The sequence below is a fragment of the Urocampus carinirostris genome, chromosome 7 (assembly GCF_059441175.1).
Source record: "Urocampus carinirostris isolate Australia breed hairy pipefish chromosome 7, RoL_Ucar_1.0, whole genome shotgun sequence".
NCBI classification, from domain to species: domain Eukaryota; kingdom Metazoa; phylum Chordata; class Actinopteri; order Syngnathiformes; family Syngnathidae; genus Urocampus; species Urocampus carinirostris.
The window spans coordinates 16,882,302-16,910,045 of NC_142355.1; the positions used below are offsets into that span (position 1 = coordinate 16,882,302).

The 27,744-nt window shown below is 38.3% G+C and overlaps 3 protein-coding genes across 3 annotated transcripts; 1 reads left to right on the forward strand and 2 right to left on the reverse strand.

Annotated features, from left to right (window-relative positions):
• Nucleotides 1–823: 823 nt before the first annotated feature.
• Nucleotides 824–12,369, reverse strand: hprt1l (hypoxanthine phosphoribosyltransferase 1, like). The gene is made up of 9 exons (XM_088339917.1): nucleotides 12,026–12,369; nucleotides 9,410–9,516; nucleotides 6,812–6,995; nucleotides 4,700–4,765; nucleotides 4,612–4,629; nucleotides 4,416–4,498; nucleotides 2,759–2,805; nucleotides 1,393–1,469; nucleotides 824–1,251 (listed from the first exon to the last, which is right to left on the reverse strand). The coding sequence occupies exons 1-9, from the start codon at nucleotides 12,041–12,043 to the stop codon at nucleotides 1,204–1,206; spliced, it is 648 nt and encodes a 215-aa protein (XP_088196043.1). The 5' UTR covers nucleotides 12,044–12,369; the 3' UTR covers nucleotides 824–1,203.
• A 6,305-nt stretch (nucleotides 12,370–18,674) lies between these two features.
• Nucleotides 18,675–22,514, reverse strand: psmd7 (proteasome 26S subunit, non-ATPase 7). The gene is made up of 8 exons (XM_088339915.1): nucleotides 22,349–22,514; nucleotides 21,860–21,951; nucleotides 21,681–21,773; nucleotides 21,499–21,596; nucleotides 21,343–21,423; nucleotides 20,815–20,906; nucleotides 20,433–20,631; nucleotides 18,675–19,108 (listed from the first exon to the last, which is right to left on the reverse strand). Exons 1-8 carry the CDS (start codon nucleotides 22,420–22,422, stop codon nucleotides 18,857–18,859), a joined length of 981 nt encoding a protein of 326 aa, XP_088196041.1. The 5' UTR covers nucleotides 22,423–22,514; the 3' UTR covers nucleotides 18,675–18,856.
• Nucleotides 22,481–27,079, forward strand: LOC148362489 (dynein light chain roadblock-type 2-like). Its single transcript, XM_088339918.1, has 4 exons — nucleotides 22,481–22,573; nucleotides 22,642–22,717; nucleotides 25,051–25,218; nucleotides 25,301–27,079. The coding sequence occupies exons 1-4, from the start codon at nucleotides 22,571–22,573 to the stop codon at nucleotides 25,342–25,344; spliced, it is 291 nt and encodes a 96-aa protein (XP_088196044.1). The 5' UTR covers nucleotides 22,481–22,570; the 3' UTR covers nucleotides 25,345–27,079.
• Nucleotides 27,080–27,744: the final 665 nt, after the last annotated feature.

The following is a 27,744-nucleotide window of genomic DNA, read 5'->3' on the forward strand; positions in this document are numbered from 1 at the left end:
CCAGCCCTCTCTACCAATCTAGTAAGGATAAACTGTGCAAGAGTTAACTTTCACCTTTGGATACATCTTACTCCATTGGCATAACATTTACAAATGTTCAGGGAACAGCGATTATTGTTTGACCACCAGTTGGTGATGTAGGTTATGTATTTTTTCCTGTGTATAAATATTTTGTTCCAGTTAATAACCTCAAAAAGTAAATTAAAGGGACAATGAGGACATGCCTGTTAAAGTATAGAGAAATGTTCTTCTCTGTCAATTGGGAATAAATAAATAAATACATAATTATTTAGGTAAATGCAGCATTTTTTAAAACTAGGTACAATATAAAAAACTGACATTGGTGTGAGAAGCAGTTTTATGTATTTATAAATCTGTTTGTGATTAAACAGTTTAATCATTTTGATTAGAATATAACAAGTGTGGTTAGCGCATCCGCAGCACAGTTTTGAAGTCATGGGATAAAATCCAGCAACCAGCCTTCCTGTGCGGAGTTTGCATATTCTCCCAGTGCTTGCATCGGTTTCCTTCCACATTCCCAAAAACATGCGTGTCAGGTTAATTGGCCGGTCCAAATTGCCCCGAGGTGTAAATAAGCATCTGAGTTGTCTGTCTCTGTGTCCCCTGCAACTGGCTGGAAACCAGTTCAGGGTATCCCCTGCCCACATCCCGAAGATAGCTGAGATGGGCTCCAGCAACCCCGCGACCCTACTGAGGACAAGCGGTGAAAATAATAGCTGGTTATAACTCAAGTCATCCAAAAACGAACATATTATGTCCATCTACTAGTAATTTCATCAGTCCCGTAAATAACACACAGCCGTGGTTTCAGCTGAACTGTATTGCAGCACAGTTAAGATGCAAGTACACATACAGTCTGTTGTTTATAAGTCAGTCCGCTTGCGGGAAAGCATGAGGATACAGTACAATTACATATTCATATACAGTGAAAGTGGATTTGCAAATTAAAGAGCTACTTTCCACTCAAAAAGCCGAAGTCAGCAAATAAGTTCAATCGTCTTTCCTTATAATAAAGATAAATCTAAACGTACGGATAAAAATATTTCTTAACATCAACAAACAAAACATTCAACAAAAGTGACATTCAAGAAATGTGCTCTGCACGTTTTGTGTATAAAATGAAAAAATTGAGGAGCAGGCTCATCACAGTGGTCCCTGTAGTCCATGAGAGTAGTCATCGCCTCACTTTTTGTACTTTTCCTTGGCTTCATCATTCAGTATGCAGATGTGCTGCGAAGGAGTAGGAAAAACAGTTTTTTTTCCATGCATCATAAGTCTCAAAGGGTCATTTACTTGTGGACTAAAGATTTCTTTCATAACATACTTTCACCTCCAAGCACATGAGTTCATGTGTATTTGGCAAGCACTTACACTGAGATCTCTGAAGTATTCGTTGTAGTCTAAAGCGTAACCCACTAGGAAAGCATCAGGCACCTCAAAGCCAATGTCTGCAGGATGAAAAAGCATCAGCATTGTTAGCTAAAGCGACCGAAGGAGGACAGACTTTTTCTTCCGAATGATCAAATCCAACATTTGAGTCGTGACTGAGTGGTGAGGTTTTACTCCAAACAGACTTGAAAAACAGAATATTCTGGCCTTGTGAGTACAGAAACAAGGCTATAATGGTTTTACAAGTGCACTTTCAAAATGACTGACAATCATTTATAAACCAATAGGGAGACAAACAAAAGTTAGTGCAAAATCTCAAGGCACCAGCTTCACACCAGTCCTTTGGCCAGCTTCGGTCATGCAGGTGGATGAATACGACTCAAGGCCTCCCAACCAACAGTAAATCTTAGAGACTGTATAACACTGGATGAATAGATATATTGTAGATTTAAGTGAATAAAACAAATAAGTAAATTCTTATATATGGATAATCATAAGGTGCATTAATTGCCAATAAACAATTAACTTGTTTAAAATATTGATTCGTTGATTTTAATAAATAGGGATATGTTCATCCCCTCGTTTTAGCACATTTCACCTTTTGCACACATGTACCGTGTTCTGCAGTCTGGTTGACTAAACCATCCCTAAGATGGTAGCTGTTGGTAAAAATAAAATAAAGAAATGTTTGAAGGTAGAGTAAACAGTACTTTCATTTGTTACATAAATGGTAGGGTTTGTAAAAACAGTTTTTTTCTTTGGTTTTAATGTATAACAAGAGTATTTAAAGGTGGAAAAAGAGGTTTGTACTTCACTGATTTCATCTAACAGGGGTTCCTTTTGGAACATAACCCCAGCGATAAACGAGGGTTCACTGTAACTGGAAAACTCACACGATTATGATTATCTGCAGTGACACATTTCAATATTCTAAACACCATCCAGAGCAACAAATGACTGTCCAAAGGGAACAGTGCAGCTAGTGAAGAAAAACGGAAGCGTATCCCTCGTGATAAATATATATTTATCGTAGGAACTCATTCTCTGCCGGTCTACTTAAATGGAGGCTTAACGTCGTCTTTAGCATTTGATGTGTTAAGTGTGATGATCATTATTAAACATCAGTAAGTGAACGCAATATCTGAGGACTGATCAGGAGGGACAATCTTGAAATCATCAATGCTTCAAATCTTACATAACAACATGTGACAATCACGCACAAGCATTTATCCTTGAATGAATGTTTATCATGATTGCAGCGTTATTAGATAATCGAAAAGCTCTTTATACAGGACACCTATGTATAACCTGACCGATTGAAACCATACATGCGAGTTGATCTACTCACAATCTGGTCTGTATCCTGAGCTCTTGGGAGTCCGTTTCACTAGGAGGCTGTAAACAGAGAAAAATATATAATAATTATAAATCAGATTTGTTTTTTTAATATTTCTAGTATTTGCTGCTCTTATCAACTCTCCAGGGTTAGTAGAGTACAGTAAAGGAAATATCACACAGAAAAAGAATTATTGTTTTACATACCAGAAACTTGAATTATGTCAAAAGGATAAAATTGGCACTCGCTACGGTCAATGGATGTATACAAATCATTCACACATTGAAAATGTTTGCTTATTATGGAAAGATAACTATTTACAAATCAATTTAAAGGTTTAGTCCTTATTTGGAGTGCCTACAAAACAAAGAATGTGACAAATTAGAGGCTTACTGAGGAGTTATTTCAAAGGTTCACAATTACCCAAACATTTAAACCACTTTCATCAATAGTGTTTTGCATGATGTTAGCATTATAATCGTACTCATATACATACACATACATATCAGTGAAGAAAATAAGTATTTGAACACCCTGCTATTTTTCCATTTCTCCCTCTTAGAAATCATGGAGGGGTCTGAAATTTTCATCGTAGGTGCATGTCCACTGTGAGAGAGATAAACTAAAAAGAAAAATCCAGAAATCACAATGCATGATTTTTTTAACAATTTAGTTGTGTGGTACAGCTGCAAATAAGTATTTGAACACCTTTGTATCATCTAGAATTCTGACCCTGAAAGACCTGTTAGCCCGCCCATTAGAGGTCCACCTGCACTCTTTGTATCATTCTGAATCAGATGCACTTGTTTACGGTCGTAAGCTGCATAAAGACACCCGTCGACCCCATACAATCAGTAAGACTTGAACATGTAATATGGCGAAGACTAAAGAGCTGTCCATCGTTTCCAAGGTTACTGTAGGTATTACACTTGGACGTCATGATTTGAAATCATGCATGGCACGAAAGGTTCCCCTGCTTCAACCATCACATGTCAAGGTCCGTCTTAAGTTTACATATGACCATTTGTATGATACAGAGGAGTCATGGGAGAAAGTCTGGTGGTCAGATGAGACCAAAATAAAACCTTTTGGTCACAATTCCAATAAGTGTTTGGAGGAAGAAGAATGAAGATTATAATCCGAAGAATACCATCCGTACTGTGAAGCATGGGGGTTGTGACATCTTGCTTAGGGGGTGTTTTCCAGCACATGGGACAGGACAAGTGCACTGCATTAAAGAGAGGATGACTGGGGACGTGTATTGTGAGATTTTAGGGAACAACATCCTTCCCTCAGTCAGAGCATTGAAGATACCACTGAAGGTAAGCAGTGCAAATAATGGATGCACTTGTTTTCATTCTTTTCAATTTAGGAAGACAATTTTGTTTTCCAAGATCAAAGCACGGCTCTAGTACAAATCTGTCAGTACTAATCATATTTTCACGAGAGTTATCCTTGTGAGTGTCTCCTGATCAAGCTAAACATAGCTATTTTTACACCCATCACAGGAAACCTCCAAAGCTTCAAAACACTGACCACATTCTGAGTACAGATTAAATCTTAATCTGCTCCACATTGAAAGTAAGCGTGTCCATTAGTGTTGATGTTGTGCGCCGTGCCTGGAAACATGCTAGCCGTCTGCTTCGTGTATGCGGGTGCGCAGTCTTACCTAACAACTTTCACCATCTTGGGGCTACTTTCGTTCAGCAGGGAGAGCAGCGTTTGCATCGTTCGACCGGTCTCCACAATGTCCTTTTAGGAAGTCAAATAATACATGAAAAAATAAGTACTTTTCTAGGTTACATAAGCAGTGCATACATACATTTTTCAGATTATATTAAAGGTAATCAAGAAGAAATTCTTACCTCAACAATCAAAACGTGCTGGTAAGATAACAGAAGTATTAATGAGATACACATCGAAGCTGATAGTAATAACGTGGAGAGAACCAACCTTGCCTGAGAGACTGGACAGCTCATCCCCACCAATGACTTTGATATTGTTGGTTGATTTGTCATTCTGGGGAGGACATCAAAAGCTTGGACTAAAAAAGACTTACAGCGATATTCACGATACAACGCCAATGGTACAATGACATTTGAATGACAAAGTTTGGAGTACATTAATATGACCATAACAGGTCAAATGGTTACACACCCTCGTGACATCCGGGTCTGGTGACAACTGTAAAAGGCCCAAAAGAATAAAACCTAAAGTACTCCTAGTGAATGAGTTTATACATAACAACTAAATACATCACACACACTGCAAGTGAAATTAATTAATGTCCTATTGCCAAGTTTATTAATATTGGACACCTAAAGAGGAGTTTGCATAGGATGCCAGTTTGTTATTTGGACTATTATTGCACACTGTTGTTCGTTGTTTTGACCATTAAGAACTGCTTACATCCTTGCCATTATCGGCATATCACGTGATGTTCTTTGAAATTCCACACCCTTTAGGGCGGATCTGCTTTTGTAACGTGGGAGCAGGCCTAGTCGATAAAACAATAACTACAATTATGTCATATCATTTTTGACACAATAATAAAAAGATTTGATAAAAGTTGATCATTTAAACTGCAATTACCGCCCGAACCACCAGAGAAAATGGGGGCGCCAATGCAGTGAAAACGCAGGTTTCAGACCAACATTCAGGAGACGAAAAAAGTGACAAGGACCAGCCAATCATTTCGCAGGAATAACAGTGGAGCTACTGCGACTCACCGAAGTGAAAGCAACAACGCGCCATGTTGAATACGGTCAAAGTGACCGATAAGAGACGAAGGATAACAGCCAGCATACCAACTCAAAACATGATGACAGACTCAGACAGAAGAGGCCCCGCATCCTCACTCGTTTGGTGGTATTTTGGCTACTTAGAGCATGATAAAAAACAGAACGGCAATATGCACTGCAAACTTTGCCAACCAGGAGGGGCAACACTCCATTAAAAACAGAATGGCCCGCTAGAACACTCGAAGGAAAAACAATTCAGCCCCAAAGGAGTGTTAGCAGACGTTCAACAAACTCCAGGCCCGTTAAGAAATCTTTCCACAAGTGAGCCAGCAGGCAAAGCACTACATCTGTATCCCTGAAACCAGCACCCCCAACTTTTTAAAGACACCTCAAACTACGCGCCCCACCTTTAATAAAAACAAAAGTAAGGGAGATCCTTTAGAACAGGTTGAAAATTCTTATCTGAGGTTTCTCTTTACATTGTATTACTTGCAAATTCACTGATGACTTCTTATTTGAGTTTCCTCTCAACCTTATCTTATTATTTTGGTCAGTTTAAGACAGTCTGCAATATGCCAGAGGTTTCAAGTCACAGTGATCGACGTCCAGCTATGTCCTTGCTCTAGGATGTTACTACAATATAAACTTATACCCTTTTTAAGATACCTGAATTTCTTTTGAAGAACTTTCCTCCAAAATACTTTTTTTTTTCAGGAAGATGAAAAAAAAACCACACCATTATTCTCCCAAAATACATTTGGGAGAAATTTTTTGTAACATTAAAGCAGAAATAAATTATACAGATGTAGAGAAAAGAAAAAAAAACAGACAAAACCAACCATTTAAGGGACAATTTAGATAGCATAAGAAAACCACTCCGGAATCAAAAAAAAAAAAAAAAAAACTGTTCACAACTATGCGGATCCATACCTAAACTGGAATATAAAGTTGATACCACCCGATCTTCAAACGCATGGTACCTTCTACTTTCAATTCCACCTCAATAAATCTCCGAGACTGGGAGGTCGCTGGTTCAAGCCTCGGCCGAGTCATACCTAAGACTTTCAACATTGGTACTCATTGCCTCCCTGCTTGGCGCTCGGCATTAAGGGTTGGAAATAGGGGGGTTTGGTTACCTAATGACTCCCAACACAGCAATTGGGTCTAAAATGGCGGCGCCCTGTTTGGCTGCGGCTGCATCGGCTCGCTACAGTTTAACTGTACGGGTCAGGTGTATCGACATTTCGTTCTGTGTGCATGGTTACAAAGAATGACATTAAAAGTAAATTCTATTCTATTCTTCAAATAAAGTGTGTGAACTTACACAATAACTCTTCACTCTGATGAAATCCACTGTTAACGGCACGGATTTATCGTTGTTCTGGTTCAGCGTCTTAATGTAGTCCAATAGGTCTGCGAAGAATTTGTAGCCCCCTTTCAGCACGCAAAGTGCGACGATATGGTGGGCCCCCATGTCCTGCACGATGTCTCGGGCCAAGCGCTCCGTTCTGCAGCATAAACACACCGCTCACTGAATGAAGCAGTAAAAATGTAACGCGTGAAATCTAGATTTATATTTGGATATAAATGTTTGATTACTTCAACATTTTAGTTATCTTGAGTTTTTTTTGAGAGCAGACTTCAAAGATGTGTGGAATGTTTATTCTCATGCGAACATAGATTTACACTAGATGACACAAAATACAACATTCAAAGTTTCAGGCTTGCCACATACATTTTCAGATTTTTGAGAAGTATAAATACAACAAAAAAGGTGTAATACTTCCACAGGTTTGTGAAAAAGAGCAAATACAGGAGAACTTAAATGAAAAGTGATTAAAGCCCCAATGTGTAATATTTGACCACTAGAATACACCCAGTTGTCTGATACGAGCGAGGGCCAATGATGCACGACAGAGCGTAGCAGCAGGATGCCAAACGAACATCGTGTCGATCCAAAAAGTGATTCCACGGTGAATAAGAAATCCAAATTTCTCAACCTGCGATTTTTTTATTTCTTTAAATTGTTATTCGTGTTCATTTATTTTTGCCCAGTATTCAAATCAAGGTTTTTTTTTACTGAATAAAAGTTTTGTTGTACCACTAGGAGGCACTAAATATTACAGACTGTCCCTATAAATTGCACTTCATATGTTGAAGGGTTATTTTCCCATGGAATCTCTGCCATGGTGCTGCACTGGAATGAAAAAAATGTTTACGTTAAGAAATATTGATGGCATTCTGATAGCCTGACTCTGGTTCAATCACATTTTTTTGGAACAGTCCCTCGTTGGAATTAATACAAAAAATAACGAAAAAACAATGGCACAGTCCACAAAGTGTTCGCACTGAAGAAGAAAAAAAATTAATTAAAAGGCCTGCAGATAATTTTGCTCATTTTAATGTTTACTTTTCTTATTTTATATTTATATTTATACAATTTAGTGTTGATTAATCATTTGACTATGGTTTATTTTTCTAGTTGAGTCATTGAAAAGAAGTTGAATTAAATGTAAAATAAGACAAATATGACTTAAAATGGAAAATAATTCAAACTAACTTGCTTTGTTGTCAGATAATGTAGCATCACTCAGAGTGACTCAGTCAAAAATTTAGGTGCCACATTTGACCCCAATCTGTCCTTCCAAACACACGTTAAGAATGTTACTAGAACAGCTTTTTTTTCAATCTTCGCAACATTGCTAAAATTCGCCCTATGCCGCCCCAGACCGATGCGGAGATTATAATTCATGGGTTTGTTTCCTCCCATCTCAATTACTGTAAAATACTACTCTCCGGTCTCCCGAAGTCCAAAATCAAGAACCTGCAGCTGGTACAAAATGTTTCAGCGAGGCTTTTAACTAAGACAAGAAAGGTTGATCACATTAACCAGACTTTAACTAACCTGCATTGGCTCCCTGTTAGCTTACGATGATTTTAAGGTTTCATGTTTACAATACTGTATATGTATATTATCTTGTATTTCAACATACATTGCAGCCTGGTCATCCTGGAAGGGAGTTTACCTAATGTGGGGTCCCTTCTCAAGGATTCTTCATTTTCCTCATGTTGAGGTTTTGAAGTTTTTCCTTGCCCTCTTGTAGGTTTTAGGTCAGGGGATGGTGTAATCATACTCTGTGGTTTGCAATCATTTGTGGTCTGTGCAGCCCTTTGAGACTCCCTGTGATTAAGGACTATAAAAATAAACATGATTTGACCTGACTAGATAAATAAGACTTAAAATCAGCAAAATTTATTTACAGTATGTTTTATAGTCAATTAAAAAAGTAAAAGCTCTGACAACAGGGCAAGAGTTAGCTATATTCATTTTAAGCGATATTTGTCAATTTTGTTTCTTACAAAATAGAAAAAAATGGTATTCGTAATGTATACCAGTAAAATGACAAGATAAAAATTAGCATTTTTAAACGTAAAAAAAATACTTTCTTCTTATTCTTTATTTTAACAACTACTTAGAAATAACATATTATATTTTATGAAATATATTTTGATAATTATTATTATCAAAATAAACTAAAAACATAACATTGGAAAGAAAAAAAAAGGTTTTGGGATGGGAATATATATTTATTTTACCCTATTTTTTAATCTGTAGTTTTGGCATTGTGCCTTTTTTGCTAGTTGTCCAGCCCAGCCCTGCACATGAAGTGAGGCCGGAGATGCATGCTCAAATTCACCTGAATAGATGATAATCTTGAAGAATTACTTGAGGCCATCAGAACCTCTATTTCAACGTCTAAAATAATTGTGGTAATCCCATGCATGCCTTACACTGCGGCTTTCCAAACGATTATTCAAATGCATCTCGTGCAAAAAAGGACGGTAGTGATTTGACATGCAAATGCATGCAGGTGTGCACACCAACATCAACATACGTGAACATCTTTCTCATGTCGCTCACCGGTCCATAATAAGTCCATGAGGAATGATCACCTTGTCCAAATCCTTCTCGTAATGTCTGGGCACGCAGAAAAGGTCCAAATCGTAGCCTTTTGCATTATCTGCAATCTGTATCCAGAAAATGGGGCACTTATTAAAACAGCGGAGGCTTATGTCCATTTTTTTCCTGCAGACCAAACTGTGATTCTTTTACTGGACGAATATAGGGCAGTTATACTATAATAAGCGTAGTGATTCAACTGGGAAATTATAGGATATAAATACAACTGCTCTAAGAATGAACCATTAGGTCATTATTTTGGCCCAAGTCTGACATGGTCAAAATAAATTGGAATTACACCAAGGGCAAAAACATTTACAAATAACTGCGAACAAAAAAAAAGGTTGGTCATTTGTAAATCTGTCTATTGTATCTTGCTCAAACGACACAAGCTATGTTTTGGAACTTTTTAATGTTGCCTAGCAACAAGGGAGCGACCAATTGTGTTTATCAAATAGTTGTTAAAAAGGGGTATGTAACCAAAGAGCTGTAACTTATAGAAGGAAAAAAAGTTATAATTAGGTATTCAGATGAGAATAGTTCTAAAAAGTATGTAGTTAAATGATTAAATGCAATAAAAACAAAATAAATGTTAAATAAAAAGGCTATTTTAAAATACAACTTCATAATTTATTTTTATTGTATTTTTTTACAAAAGAAAATAAATCCAATGGTCGGATTGATTGGTGATTATTTCATGCGTACCCGGCTAAATAATTACTGGTGGGATATTTTACTTTTTTTATCATCATCATCATTATCATTATCATTATCATTATTATTATTATTATTATTATTGGGCATTTATGTACTCATTTGTTTTTAATTTAACTATGTATTTTGATTTTTCCCCAGACATAGTAATGAGAACTTGAATTGGCCACAATAATCCAATATGGCATATTGTTTGGTTTATTTTAAATAATTAAAATATTTTCCAGACTATAAAATAGTTATACAAACACATGTATATACATACATACATGCATACAAGGACTATTACCCCCATGAAATTAAAACTACAGCAAGAAGGTTGCATTAAAAATAGTAAATATTTCATAGAACATAAATATTGCGAAATCTGACTACACAACTAAATCATCTTTATTTACCGTTCAGTACCACATTATATAAATGCAAAACAAAGAAAGTATAGCATTAAAGGGACAAAATTATCTGCCAAAATAAGGACAGTTTACGTGGAAAGATCTTAGACTTATTTTACTTTTTCTAATTAAATTTCTGGAGTGTGCAGTTTTTTTCTTGTAATCTTTTTTTTACATCAAAATGTTTAAAGTATAAAGCCTTCTGTTAAATGTTATAAATTAAGAATGGAACAGAAAGGGGAGTGGGGGTGTTATTTAGCGCCACCTAGTTGTCAAAATATGTAATTTAAAAAATAATCTAAATTGATTCATATATTAAGCAAAAATACATGAAATGTTATATAGACATGTTTTTTTTCTTTAATAATTGTAGGTTGAGAAAAATTTTACATAACATGAGGCTCAACCATGAGTGAGCTGACATAATTGTCGTCCGTTTTTATGATAATAATAATAATAATAATAATTTCCTTTGTATTGTCATTCTTTGTAACAATGTACACAGAACGAAATGTCGATACACCTGACCCGTTGTAGCGAGCCGATGCAGCCGCAGCCAACAGAGGGCGCCGCCATTTTTACCAATGTTATAAGTCTTAGGTATGACTCGGCCGAGGCGCGAACCAGCTACGGGTACCTTAAAACCTCAAAGACTAGGGAACAAAATAAGAAGTAAAATGGTGTGTTTTGGTCGCTTTTATTCTTCATAATTTTTTGTATCCCTTGTGGGTTTTAGCAATCCTTTGCGGTTGCAATAAACCCACCATACAGCGACATCTTGTGGTCAAATAAAAACACACTGTCCCCTTAAGGCAGTGTTTTTGAATGAAAAGTTTGAAAAACACTGCTTTAAAGTAGTATTCTTTCCTAATACCTCCTTCCAAAAGCTTTGCAGAAGACTTCGATGCAAAACACATTTGGCCAGTAAAAACATAACATAAAAAGGTGAAAAGATAAGCAGTCTGTTAATCAAGCGTAGGTGCTTAAGTGGACAGAGTAAAATAAGAAAATAGGGGAAGATGGGACAAAATAACAAATAAATTAGAGATTATGGACAATATATGGTGGGAGAAACACATCTGGTTTTAGGGAATTTAAATTGCCTCTAACTTTGCCTAGCAACACATTTTGGGCCAACTGAGATCAAGACAAACAACTACTGCGGAGTATTTTCTGGGTCACTGTTTGAAATTGTAATTGTGTTTTTTCCCCCTGAGAACTTCAAAAACAAAAAATCGTTACTCATCGTGGTGACAATTTTTAATATACAGCACGTGGACTGACCAGGAACCAGGGGGTCCTTGTGCACGCGCTTTAGCACGTATTCTCAACCACCTGTTCAGCCTTTCTCGTGAACGCGCTTACAGTCCCCAATAAACACAAACATTATTTTTTAAACACCAAATCATGGCGCCGGCGCTTAAGACGCCACAAGTTCATTATCATGAGCTCGTCTCTGTGTCGAACTCACCTGGAGATAAGACGCCATGTCGTCGTTTCTGCTGGTCCTGTTCCGTTCCCGGTCGGTCGGTCTCAAAGAAGAAGCGGGGCGGTCATGCTTGGTGCTCGGCGGGGAAGCCTCCGCAGTTGTCGGGATGAAGACGAGAGCGGCGGCCGAGGAGCTTTTAAGCCTCTTACGTCAGGATCCACTTTCCCTGCCCTAATGGCAATAATCTGATTTACACGACGGAAGGTTCGGGGCGTGGTGTCAAATGACCGGAGGACAAGGAGTAAAACCACTAAGGTATCGATATTCGACAACTGGATGAGACTGCAGGAGTGTTGTAAAAAGAAAGAAGAGCGAGTGACTGGAAATGACGCAGTTTAAAGCGCCACACTTTGCCTTCAACTCATCGTCATTGTGCTTTCTGATATTATTTATTTTCTCTTTTTGTAAACATACGACATTACAACTTCAACACGAACTTGACGTTCGCAAAGCGGACCTCCACTTAAAAATGCATTTTATTGTTCATATATATTATTTATTCATTTTTAAAGGGACAGTGAGTATTATTTAGCACCTGCCAGTTGTTTAAAAAAAGGCATTCATTTAAAAAAATATGATTATTGAACTTGATAACAGGCAGAAATACATGAACTATCGCAATAGCTTGATTTTGAATCACTTATAGATCGAGACATCCATCCATCCATTATCTGCACCGCTTATCCTCAGTAGGGTCGCGGGGGTGCTGGAGCCCATTCCAGCCATCTTCGGGCAGTGGGCAGGGGACACTCTGAACTGGTTGCCAGCCAATCTCAGGGCACACAGGGACAGACAATTTGTTCGCTCATTCACACTTAGGGACAATTTTGACTGGCCAATTAACCTGACATGCATGTCTTTGGAATGTGGGGGGAAACTGGAGTGCCCGGAGGAAACCCACACAGCTGGATTTGAAGCCATGACCTCAGAACTGTGCCGCACACACGCTAACCACCGTGCCGCCGTGCTGCCCTGGAACCAGACATTTAAATTTATTTTGAGTAGCATGAGCCCCGTGTGGCGCGACAAGGGTTGCTGACTAGTTAAAATGTTATATTTTGGGATTTATGTTGTGTAATCCGTATTTGACTAATTGGGGAAGTGTATTAAAATTTTTCAGGGTATTGAGTTTTGTATAGCAGAAAGGGTAAGAGAAGTACCAGTATATCACCACTAGATAGCAAAGTCTCACAGGTCAGAGAAGGGTGCTTGGGCCATGTCTCACAGGACCTCACGTGATTTAGTGAGATTTGCTCAATAAATGATCCTTATTGCCAAAAATTAAATTGTGTCGTGTCCGGCTGACATTTATCATCTAATTTGCAGATAAGGTAAAATAACAACCAAAAAACAAAACAAAAATATATAAAACAGATGTGTAACACCAGCTGGAGCTAGCTCATCCACTTACCTGGAGGAAACTGACATTTTTGTCTGCCATCTTGCCGCTAAGGGTTGCCCAAAAAAACTGAAATCCCCCTTCAGTTTGACCAGGCATCAACAAATAACATCAACATTAAATTCAGGAGCTAACAGAATTTCCGGTCGATAACTTCCTGATATCAACATTATTCATAAGCTATTGAATATAAGTGTGTTTTAAGCTAAGTTTTTAAAACGTCTACTGCGGTTGCAGGTCAAATCTCAGAGGAAAGAGCATGCCACAGCAGCGTGGCCCAAATGGAGAATGCTCTCGAACATGCGGATTTCTTCTTGGATCTTGGGATCACTTGTAGTCCAGTGTTTTCTGAGCGAATGCTCCGAGTGGGAACATAAGTGTAAATTAAATCTGAAAGATATGAGGTGGCAAGTCTATGCGTGATTTTTTATAATAACAATAGAACCTTAAAATCACATCTTAAACTGACAGGGAGCTTGTGTAGGTCAGCCCAAATTGAGGAAATTTGATCAAATGTTCTTGTCTTAGTTAAACGCCTCACTACTGTATATCCTGTGCAAAAAATATGGGAAAATTGTGCGGTTTGGTCACTTTACAGTTAAGAAAAGGTTTTTGTCGTAGTAAACATTGTCTACAACGAGATTAGACATGGCAGTCCAGGATAAACGTGTAATAAAAATTTTAAAAGAGAAAAAAATAGCAGAAAAAAATGTCAGGAAAAAGGTTTTTATTCATCCATCCATTATCTGCACCGCTTATCCTCAGTAGGGTCGCGGGGGCGCTGGAGCCCATCCCAGCTATCTTCGGGCAGTGGGCAGGGGACAGCCATAACTGGTTGCCAGCCAGTCGCAGGGCAGGTTTTTATTCTTCCTTGTGATTTAGAGCAGTGTTTTTCAATCAGTGTGCCGGGGCACACTAGTGTGCTGTGAGACCTTGTCTACTGTGCCACAGGAAATTGCCCAATTTTATTATTTTATTTGTATTTTATTGGTATTTAAATAAAACGTAGCTTTCTGCCCTTGATCGCCCTGCTGTAACATTCATCCGTACCGGTAGGTGGCAGCATTTACTATCTCTCTTTTTTTGAAGTAATTCTCCGAACATGAGACAGAACTAGTACAATATATCTATTAACCAACAGAAAATAATGAAATACATCTAATAAAGTAAAAATCATAATTTAAATATCTTGATAATCCTCCCAAAAGGATTGAAAAGGGTTAGAATGTATTAAATCATGTTTTGTATGACTAGAAAATAATTTTTACTCATTTGTATTTTGTTTTCTAAAAAAAAGTCATGTTTATTTGTGACGTCCTTAATCACAAAGAGTCTCAAAGGGCTGCACAGACCACAGATTATTGCAAACCACAGACTATTATGACACCATCCCCTGATCTAAAACCTACATGAGGGCAAGGAAAAACTCAAAAACCTCAACATGAGGAAAACAGCATAAAATATAGCTAAACTTGAAAACAGCTGAAACATCAAACAATCCCAAATCACAGCAAAATTATTAGATAGATAGATACTTTATTCATCCCCGTAGGGAAATTCACACTTCCAGCAGTATCCTTGTGTTGAAAATAAAACAATAATGAAATAAAAGGAATATAATACATAAATACCCAACGTAACGTGTTGATATAGAGTATTCACCAGAATTAATAAATTGGTTTACCTCCTGACCCACAGTGACCACAAAGGATGATTAAAATGTTAATGTTAACTGTACAGTACTTTATTTACACAGCCCTTTACAACCTTCCTTTCAGTGTACCAAAGTGCATATACCTATACTTTATACTGTCATTTTGGCAACATGATAATTTAAGTAAAAAATCAACAACAGGAAACTGGTACTGATTTTTCATCTTTAAACATTTTCTACGGACGTTGTGCCTCAAATTCTTTTCATGAAAAGAAGTGTGCCTTGTGTCAAAAAAGGTTGAAAAACACTGATTTAGAGCACTAGTTTTCAGTTGCACTACACAATACAGTGGCATCTTGTGGTCAACCAATACACACAGTAACAGTTAACATAGAAACACAAACAAAAAAGTAGGGATTGGTGACTACCGATAAGCTTTTGGTTTTTCAGGTATCATGACACTGGTGTCAGTTGCCTTTCAGTGGCCATTTAACAATAGGGTAATTGGAATATCCATCCATTATCTGCACCGCTTATCCTCCATACAGTCGCTGGGGTGCTAGAGCCCATACCAGCTATCTTTGGCCAGTGGACAGGGGACACCCTGAACGGGCTGCCAGCCAGTCGCAGGGCACACAGGGACAGACAATTCGCTCTCTCATTCATACCGAGGGACGATTCAGACCGGCCAACTAATCAGAAACGCATGTTTTTGGAATGTGGGAGGAAACGGGAGTGCCCGGAGGAAACCCACGCAAGCATGGGGAGAACATGCAAACTCCACACAGGAGGTTCGATCTCATGACCTCAGAACTGTGCCGCACACGCGCTAACCACGGTGCCGCCGTGCTGCCCGTGATCGGAATAATAATACAAAAAATCCATTAACTCATTCAACCATGTCAACCATTTTATTTTAGAAAACTAGTGGACAAATGTCAGCAATTTTAAGTAATTGTCACCAATTAGTCCCACAAAATCATTAACTATACATATAATCTAAAATCCAGTTTATTCTTCTTTCTTCGAAAAGAATGATTCCAATTTGAGAGTAGGACTTTTAAAAGAAAATGATTGACGTGAAAATGCGTCTTATACAATGAATGAGTTAAATAATTGCAATATGCATTATTATTAGGCTGTAATTTATGCCAGTCTCAAAGCAATATGTTGTAAATATATATATTTTTTTTTTAATTCGTATGTCTTATCTTAATTTTTCTCTCCTAAGTCTTTATTATATGTTTACCCTGGAGTGCCATGTCCAATGTTGTTGCGTACAATGTTTCACAGTGTTGATATCAATGGCAATAAAGACAATTCAATTCAATACTAGGAAAAAAATTACCAGACATTTTTTGGCAGAAGGAAGGGATTTGTATGTAGTATCAGTATATGTAGAACCATCCATTTTTTGTCAGAAGGAAGGGACTTGTATGTAATATCAGTATATGTAGTACCGATGGTGAGTCAAGTTTTGGGTTTTGGAAAAGTTCTGTACATCCCTTAACCTGTTTACTGCTAGCCCAATTAGAATCACTATTTTACGTCTACAGCCAATGCATCTGAAATTAAATAATATCTGTAGTCCTCAATGGATCTGAAATTAAAGGAACAGTATTATTAGACAGTCACTGCTGTTTTGTGCCGAGAAACTGAAAATGTGTGCTCTGAAGTGCAAGGAAGAGTACAAACTACTAAGATTTGATCAAATTGCACCATTTACCTCATTATTTTGCCTAGCCTTTTGCGATGGTTGTGTTGTTTTAAGTACCCGTAGCAAGATGGTGGATACTTCCTGGCAGCTCCCTCTAATTGAGGCTTTCTTATGTAAAATAAATACAAGTTCTTGACCCAGGTTTTTTTTTTTAAAATGTAAGTTTAGATAATCAATGTAGTCTTCTCTTTTCACCCCAATCGATTGTCACTTTAAAATCAACATTTGACTTCTATAGTTGTTGATGGCAGTCTAGAAAGCGTGTAATTAGATTGTGTACGGCCAACTCAGAGTGATTCAAATGAAAACAGGCATAGGTGATAATTGAATTGGGTGAAAATTAGCAGCCTAAGTCACAAGAGTGAGTACACCTCTCACATTTCTGTATATATTTCATCATAATGTTCAATTGAACAACGCCAAAGAAACTTCGCTTTGACCCAATAAAAGGTAGTCTGTAATAGTGTAAATGTATTTTTCCCCTCAAAAAACTCAAAATGTAGCCATTGGTAGCTAAACCATGGTAACAAAAGTGAGTACACCTTTAAATAAAAATTTAATGTTTCGTGTGGCCACCATGATTTTGCAGAACTACTTTAAAGTCTCCTGGCCATTGATTTAACCAGAGCCGAACAAATTGCCACTGGTTAGCCGCAATCACGTAAGTCGCCCATCAAACTAACCAGATAAAGTCAATGTTAGAAAATCTAAGAACACATTATCATGGTTCCTAATGGTTGTGACCACTCCAGAAAAAAAACAAAACACCTGGGTTCAAACTGGACAGGACAGAGCTGTCCATCTAGGAAAACTGCTCCATGGACACGATAAGTTTAAGAGAATGTAACATTCCAGGAGTTTAAGTAAAGTACGATCATTGCCAAGGAATGTTAGAAGCTTGTTAAAACTTTACACCTTATTTGTGGAAACCCTCCATGAATTGCAGTCAGTTATCGCTGCCGTCTCACATACTCATCGTAATGAAAGTTCACACCAACTCACGTGAAATGGTCACAGGATTCTAATATCTGTCTGAAATAACGTCTGGGGCGTGCATCTTTTACGTCTGGAGTACAACTTACAAAACTTCTCCGCCAGGGTGGCTGAAAACATTTTCAAGAAAAGAAAAAAATCTTATGTTTTTTCCCCCCCAAATCAAACGTTTGCTTTATTCCGAGTTCGATTTGGAAATTTTGGTTCGTTTGGCAATTTGCATAGTCGGCAGCATCAGGAGCCTGCACCAAATAACTTCGTGCTTCTGGACTTTCCCGAGCCTTATAAGGTCGTGCATTTGTATATAATTTTCCAAAGTGTACGCACAGAGAACACAAGAAAAATGGAGAAGTGGTCAGGAATCAAGCCAAAACCTCAGCCCCAGAAGAAATATTCAAAAGAAGCTAACAAAATTCATGAAGCTGCAAAACGTAAACGTACATCAAGAGCATCGTGGAAAGAGTTCCTGTGGCTTGTAGCAGACAACCACGCAACGCGAACATTGCATGAATGAAGATGGGTTTAATGCAGGTACATGCTGATGGCAGATGGAAAACATCGATGTCATATACATGCAATGAATGTTATAAGGAGATTTATAATAAACTTAATTTTAAAGTGTTGTTCTGTTATATATTCTGATGATCAATCCTTAATACTTTGCAACAATGTTTTTTTTTTGCGATTAGTAGTGTTATTGTGTTTTAAGTTGTGAAAAATGGGGCAGGCAACTTTATGGCTGGGCAGGCATTTTTTCAGAGTTGTCTACCCTGCTGTCCGGTAACTTTTTGTCACAAGTTTCAGACACTGCGAATATACTTTCTTCTTACACTTGTCTACTTTCTCTGAAAAAAAAAGCCAAACCTGGTGTTTTGAATATGATTCCAATTTAATATGTGATACTGAAACCCTCTAACAAAAAAGAGCGATGCCAATGTGCAGGTAGCACCAAAAGTATGGCAACTTTGAAGACACAAAACAGATCATCTTCATGAGCAGTCTCTGTATACCAGCGTGTTTATCTCAAGTCCTATTTGGGCAAGTAGCGGATCATTTCTTTTTCTTCTCGTCTTTCTTGGCGCTGTCCGTTTTGTCCTTCTCCTTATCGTCTTTTTTCTCCTTGTCATCCTTTTTCTCCTTTTTGCCTTCCTCCTTTTCCTGGCCCTCCTTCTTCTCTGCGTCCCGGTTGGAGATCTTGTTGTTAATCAAGTTGTGAAGGGCCACCACGGAGCGGATGAGCGACGCCAGGTAGACCACCAGCATCTGGTCGTTGGTCTTCAAGTAGAATGCCTTTGTGAAATCCTGCCCAGAAAAATTCAACAGTCAAAATCGAGAATATGCATTAGACCGCAGGTAAAACATAACCCAGCTTATGATTTTATTTTTTACATTATTTTCATATTACAATGTGGAATACAATGTCTTTGGCCACTCATTCCAACATTTCCCCCACCGTTGAACAACAAATTATTTTGCATGGTCAAAAACTTACCAAATTCAAACTTCGCGGTGTTTGTGCATCTGACTGTGCGACTAAAATACCTTATACGTCTCTAAGATGCAATTGGTGGACGTCATATAAAATTCTAGTATGCGATTGGTTTGACTAACAGTGTCATGAAGCATATTAGGATAGTTCCCTTTTCTCTCTTTGTTCAGAATATTTTATAACAAACGTGAATTTGTTAAGCTATTGTTCCCAGGACTTGCAGTGATGATAAAGGGAGAAGCAATGATATAAAAACAATGGGAAAAAAAGCTTGAGAAAGTAAATAAATACTGTGGAGGCCCATACATCGTAAGGTCATTAAGGAATATGGTCATAACCAATAGGTGATGGGCGCTGTTATTAAAAGTAAGGAGGCGATAGAAGCGAGTGGACGTTTTCAACTGTACCAGCTTACCACATCGCACCATAGGTAAATACAATTTCGTTTTCCCTTTACATGTGTATTTATTTATGTTATTTAATGGTAAATGGTCTTTATTTGTATAACACGTTTTAAGTCACTAAAGACCTCCCAAAGCGCTTTACAATGTGCTTCACACGTACCCATTAGCACACTCGCACACACACATCGATAGCGGGATCAGCCATGCAAGGCACCTACCTGCTTTTCGGGGATAAGGGGTTTAGTATTTTGCCTAAGGACCCTTCATTTAATCATATACACAAATGTAACCTGTAAGTACTACTTAATATTTAACTATTTTAGTATGTGTAGATATATATATATATATATATATATGTGTGTTTTTACTTGGGCTACCAAGGGTTCAGAACCCATTAGCTACCATTACCATGTGTTTTTATTTCTTGCCATACAACAACAACCTTGGTTTTGATAGTTGTTGCCGAAAGCTATAAGCCAATTTTAAATAGTAGGCACCAATAACCGATGCTTAAAATTGAGCAAACAAATAATCCAGTATAAAACGAATAATAAAAATATATGTGACATTACGGATATTCTCAAATGAAGCACATTTATTCTAACCTACTCGTTTTAGGTCTACAAATGAAAAACAATTGTATTGTTATTTCAGTGTATAATAGTAATATTCAATGACATAAATAATTTTGCAAACTAAGTCTAACTTCTGACAGCCACAATGAAAAATGTACCAGCAGATTGACGTCGGGCAGCAGGTTAAAGACGTCTTGCAGCTGGTAGATGATCTGGTGGTTGATGGGAAGCTTGCCAGCGGCCACCCTCTCCAAGTACGCGCGGATTTCCAGCAGTTTGGAATTGAGCCCCTTCAGACCGTGGACTTGGTTTGTAATGCGCTGCGACAGCGTGCCCACTGTGGTGTCCTTAATGTCTCTGTACAAACACATCATGTGGAGAAAAGTCTTAATTCGAACTTGTCTTCATTAAGGATTTGTAGACGACTGTCAGCGCATCATGTTCTACTTTTATGAAAAATGAAGGGTCTTATTAAGATTTATCTACTTTCATCTGATAACAGTTTTTCAAACTAGAGAGTGTAACTGATTGGTTGAGTACCTGAGCAGGTGCTCCACTCCAACTTCTTCTGCTTCCTCAGCTCCAATCTCACTGGTCACATGCTCAAATGTCTTTGATGTTGGCGTTCCATCCTGAAACAGAGCAATACATTGCCATCACATGAAAATAAGGCTGTTCGTTTGCACACGCATTTTTTAAATGATTCTTTTAGTTATCGTGAAAATCAAATTAGATTTGCAGAGATAGTAGAAGCCCAACTAAACATCAGGACAGTAGATTGTTTTGCATGTTTGTGCTGTATGTTGTGTGTATGTGGCTGTTTTAATGAGAAAGGTTTTTACTTGTTATTGTCACAATTCGCGATTTTACAATATGTTGGCATTATAGTATTGTAAATGAACTTTGTCATGAAGCCCAAGGAGGTGTATAAATAAATCTAAAATATTTGTTATTTAAATTGTCTATCCGTACAACTGATAGTATATAGATTTTACTAGTTACATTTGATGAGGAATTTAGCCAAATTTCTAAATACACATCACAGTATTTGTATCATAGCTCACTTACGTCATGTATTTCTTCCACGGAGAAGTATGCTTCTGTTGGCAGCCCCAGGTCTTTGGGCTTTACGTCTATGATGACTAAGACCTAAAATGATGAAAAGACACAATGTTAAACTTGCAGGACTTGCAGGGAAAAAAGTCCAATAGTGTAGCTCCTCACTGAATTTGTACAGTACTGCTTGACGAGCTCGTTGATGGCGATGTCATTTTTGTGCAACTTGGGTCCTGTGTGATACCACCCCACAATTCTTTCTCTGGCTAAAAAGGGGGATATATAGGATTCCAAGTTTAATACTATGATATATAACCTACGGGAGCTGAAAATTGACACATGACCCTTACCATTGACTTTCTTGAACATGCCATACATATTCTCCAAATAATCGTGGTCCAGAAACCAAACAGAGTCATCCTTGTCATCTTCGTCGAAGGGTACTGCGGGTCAACATGGACAGAATTTTTATAGTATTCTTCACAATCACCTTCAAACATGTCACGTTTATTACAATGTACACACTCACCTGCAAAGCTATTTGACACATCGAGGACTTTCTTCTGCCACGACCCCAACAGGACTCCAACAACTCTTTTCTGATTGCCAACTTTGCCTATTCTGCATTATTGAATTAAACATGAAATTATACACAGGATGAGATTTCCTCCCTGTGATTTTCTAAAACACCAGTACTGAATGTTACATACTAATCATAACGCAACGCATGAGACTATTAACGAAAGGTTTATGCGATCAATAACTCTGTATTAGTGTACAAAGGCGTTTACGTGTCAGATTTGAATAATTCGAGTACATTTGCTGGGTTATCAGGAGCGTGGTCACCACAAAACTACTAACACGAGTACGCTAGCAATGCTAACCTTGTCCCCATTCATTCTTAACGGCGCTCTGACTCAGCAAACGGCTAACATTAGCTTAGCCCATATCGCACTTGTCAAGTAGGGACTGTTTGAAACAGCGTTGAGTCGCACAGTAAGAAACTATACGCACTGACCTGTTAAAGTGATCAACCACGCTGAGCAACACCAACGGGTGAACAACCACATTTTCCACCGCTACTTCTGGCATTTTCTCTGATTTTACAAGAGACGATATACAGAACTGAAAACAACGAGCTCACTTCCGCTGACGGGCAGGTCACTTCCGCATAATCTCCATCCTCCCTGTTTCCATTGGCAACGCGAGGACGCAATACTGAAACCAAAAGCACCGTGAAATGGTTTTAACTTTTAGTTTGTATGCTTTTTGGTTATTACTAAGTGTAATTGTGCGTTTGTTATTGTGCAGGCAGAGGTTGAGGAAATATTTCAGCGGGTGGAAGGTCATGGAAACGTCATTGGAACGATCGTCGCCAATGCAGAAGGTAAAATGTTTTATCACGTAGGTTTTAAAGTTGCTTCAAATGATTTGTGTTGCATCGTTTTGATTTTGATGCTGTAATATCTAAATGTGTCACAACATATGAGTTATTAATTTAAAAGTTTGTTTTTGTTTCAGTCATTTATCTTCCAATAATGGTAGTCTGTGGGGTCTTTTGAAACTTTTTGTGATTAAGGCTATACAAAAAAACCGTGATTTGACTTAATTTGACTTCACTTGTTCAATCATAATTAATACACCACACTCCTCCTGTGATCTGCTACCTTGCCGTGGTGGAGGAGTTGGTGTGTCGCAATTATCCTAGGAGCTATGTTCTCTGGGGGCCTCAAGCCGTTACAAACAGGTCCTGGGTGATGGGTCAAACAAAGCTCAGATAACAGACTTCTCATGATCAAACCAACATTGGAGCACAATTTTCCTCGTGCGAAAGGGGCAAACAAGGGCACATGGGGTCCGTTGGTGAGCGGCTGTTGGCTAGGCGTTTCGCTCAAAGGGTCCGGCTGGGGACAGCCCAAAAGGACGACGTGGGTCCCCCTTCCCATGGGCTCACCACCTGTGGGAAGGGCAGAGAGCCGGTTAGCAGCCTAAAAAGGGGTCCTTGCCGCACCGATCCCCGGCTACACAAACTGGCTTCTGGGACATTGAATTTCACTACTATGGCGGGTAAGAAGCCCAATTTGATGTGTGAGGTTGAGAGGTTCGGACTAGATATAGTTGGACTCATCTCCACACATAGATTGGGCTCTCGTACCAGTCCATTCAAAAGAGGTTGGATTTTCTTCCACTCTGGAGTTGCCCATGGTACGAAGCGCAGAGCCGGTCTGGGCTTATTGGTTGCCCCACTACTCAGTGCCTGTATGTAAGGGTTCACCCTGGTAGACAAGAGGGCAGCCTCCCATCGCCTTGGGGTAGGGGTATAGGTGCTGACTGTTGTTTGTGCTTACTCACCAAACATCAGTTCAGAGTACCCACCCTTCTTGGAGTGTTTGGAAGGGTGCAACCTCTGGGGACTCCCTCGTACTGCTGGGGGACTTCAACGCTCACGTTGCCATTAAAAATGAGAACGGGAGATCAGACAGACGTATCAGTGCAGCGTCTGCTGTCATGTGGACCCTGTACCAGTCCTTCGTGGTGAAGGAGCTGAGACATAAAGCATAGCTCTTGACTTACCGGTCAGTCTACATTCGTACTTCTCATGGTTTCTTTTTTCATCATGTTGAGATTTTGGGTTTTTCCTTGCCCGCATGTTTAAGATCAAGCGATGGTGTAGTTGTAATCCTGTGCAGTCCTTTGAGACATCTTGTGATTAAAGGCTATAAAAATAAATGTGACTTAACCTGACTACACTCACTTATGTTCATTAACTGTCAGTCATGACCAAAAGAACAGGATCCTGGATACAAGTTAAATGGATGCACATTGCTGTGTTACATTTGAGAGACTTTTCTCTGTTGTTGCTACACCGAACCACATGCTCTAGGTAGGCCCACACGAACACTTGAGTAGCCAGCAGATTGGTTCTTAATATAGCCAACCAGTGTTTGGTCATTTTGATTTGCAAGGAAATTTGATTCCTAACTGGCATGAGAAATCATTTACCGGTACATTACCAGTGTCTTTAAAAACATGATCATCATTCCAACATTATTTTTAAAAGTAGCCTATAATTTATGAATCATATGGATATTTTAAAAGGTTGGCATAGCCAATATCATCCATTTTTCAATAATTAGAACCAAGTAATGTCATTACAACCGTGAACAGTGGAGAAAGCTATCCATAGTTGCTTATTCAGTGGTGCCCTAACAAAACCAGGTGGTTAAGGGATCGTAATAATAACATAGTAACAACCTAGTAACATGAGCCTCCCTGAGGTCCCTTACCTCACACGGTTAGTCTGTACCTTGTCATTATTTCAATTATTAATCAATTAATCTATTCATTATTATTTATTTTGTTTTTATTTCATTTTTACCATCGTGTGCGTATGTGTATTTGGTGTTTTGGGTTGTTGTGTAGGGTGAAAAGAGATGATTTCCTTTTCTTATTTTCTGTACATTGAATGTTTTTTACAGCATTTTGAGTTGCAGTTCTTTGCCTGAAAAGTGCTATAGAAATACAGTTTGATTCATAATTTTTGATTGATTATAAGTATCTTTAAAAATGCATATCATACTGGTAGCGTGTTTCGCTCATCTGTTACAAAAAGAGTTGCTTGCAGCTTCAAAAAGCTCGGGAGGTGACCCCTGATCTAACACATAGCCAAAATTCACAATTTATATGAAGTGACAACTGTAGTAAATTCCTTTCTGAAAGGTGTCCCGGTCCGATCAACGTTCGAGAACTCCAAGGCCGCAAAGTATGCTGGACTCCTTCGACACCTGACCCTGATGGCCACCAGCACAGTGAGGGACATTGATCCTCAGAACGACCTTATTGTCCTTCGCATTGGAACCAAAAACCAAGAAATCATGATTGCTCCTGGTAATTTCATCAAACTTTTTTTAATGCAGCCGAACCACACGAGTATTAAGTCAATGTGTGCTTTCTTATCTTGTGTCTATAGAAAGTGACACACTTGTCATCGTCCTCCAGAGGTGTGATGGCTAAAGCTGAGCATTCACCGTAGATAATTATCTTGTCTTAAAAGAAGATTCCATTTCAGAAGTCTGGTGAGACAAAGCCTGTCACAGGTTACTCTGAGTAACAGGCTGACAATAACCCGGTCTGGTCAATGGAAACTACTGTCAGACCAACCAAATTGCACCAGATTGCATCAGACGGACACAAAAAAGTCAGTTTTGATATTGTCATTTCATAATCACTAGAGTGCAGCTAATTAACAATCAATTCAAAGTATGTATAACGTGTTCCACAAATGATTGTATTTTACATTTATTTCAAATCCAACAGTAGTTATTATGCGGAATGGAATATTCAATTTATCACATGACTTTTGTGTAACTAAAATAAATACTTTAAATTTGTAAAAGTAATCATGTCAAGCACGATTGCAAGTGATAAGTATTTCTTGAAGAGCGTGAACAGTAAAATGTGGGGCAGTAGCTTGACAGAACATGTCAAGTGTACCCAAAAGGATCTTACAGTGATCCCTCGTTTATCCAAGGGGCTAGCGTCCATAACGAACCTGTGATAAGCAAAGTCCGTGAAGTTGAAACCTTTATACAGTATGTTTACAATTATTATAAAATCAAATACTCTACAATGCAGTGAAATCAAAGGACAATGCATTTAAACAGGCCCAAGCATGTGTTTAACAACAGTATACTGTAAACCTTTATTTATTTGTTTATTTGCAAACAATAACTATTATCTGGGACTTTTTAGCCAATCAGAATGCAGATAACAATAACAATGGAAATCTGTGAAGGAGAGAAACCGTGACAATGGACGCCGCGGGGGATCACTGTACTCTCATACTTTTGAAATTAATCCATCGTGTATACTTACATAGCGTGATCACTTAATTATTGGGGTCTTGTGCACCCTCTTTGACCAGAGGGCACCTAATGGTTTTGGAATTGGGAGAAGTGTGTCCATTAGGGTTAAAAAACAAACCTGTCCTTAATCACCCCAAGCCTTCAAAAGGACATTTTTAACAGAGCCCTTTGTCAGGTCATTTTTCGCCACCAATAACACCATTTGTACCGCTGTCACTCTTTTTCCAGTTTCATCCTTGTTCTGAGGTTATGTCTTGGTTTTCTGGTTTGGATATGTTCATTGACAGTTGGTTTGTTACTTTGTTGATTATTTTTTGATTCAATACCATGGTTTTTGAACACCTTGCCTTACTTCCTGCGTTTGGGTCACCCTACAAAATCACAACAATACAATATATTCATTTTGAACCCTACTCATCACTTACGAGTGAGAAAGAGAAAGAAGTGGCATGGCATGGGAACGGAAAATTATTTAAATAATAAAAAAAAATACAAACAACATACATACAGTATATCCATTCATCAAAATTGTTTTAGTCTAATTTTTTGCGTGAGTATGCGGAATCAAATGGCGTTATGAGAAATTATAATACTACATTTATTATCTGACTTTATATTAAGTATTCCTTACTATCTGCTTTTTTTTAATGATAATATGTGATTCATTTGACATATGGTACCTTGTTATAACACCTTGTTACATTATTTGATTAATGTGAAAAGTGATTAGACTGGCAAGGTGACGGAATCAAGATAAGCTCTGGCTTTTTCCTTTTCTCTGTTTTCTCAATTGTTTATCAAAGATGTTGATTTTAAATTCATTGTATGCCAATTTAATGTACAGGGGAAAACATATAAAAATGTAATAAATCTATAAACACACACTGCACAGCAGTTTGTTGGTTTTTAGCCAAGTTGGTGCCAAAAAGAAGCTGAAAATCCATTGACAGCAAAGTTCTTGATGGCCATTTTACATTGTCACCCCAAGTGCACCTCAATTGACAGTTTTCACCGGATGTCACTCACCCACCACAGAATGTAAACAGTCGGCCATATTGGATGGGTCCACCAGAAGCAGTTTGATCTTGTCAGGGGTCTGCACTATCTCTGTTGGATGTTGAAATGAAAGAGGAAGGTTTTGTTTTTTGTGACTTTACGGTTTATTTTTAGGTACTGTTACATGGTGAGCGGAGGCCAGAACGAGAACTTAATTTGCAATGCAGCCTTCGGAGGTAGTGAGCGTGCGGCATAAACCCTAGACAATAATATTGCGCTATTTTCCATCCAAAATGAGCTCGAAAGAAAGAAGCAAGTGTTCCTGAAAGCCTGGCCAAAAAGACTCCAACCTTATCAGGTGAGTGGAGGGCAGAAAAGGTTCTGAATTAAGGCAATTCGACCCCCAGGGATGGAGATGGCACACTAAAACCCCCGATAGTGCACCATAAGCTGGCTGTAACTAGACCTAAAGATCACCTTATTGAACCCTAACGCCTAAACAACACGCTTTTCTGTAGCGCGCCTCTGTCCTGTTTGTACATCAGTAAATATT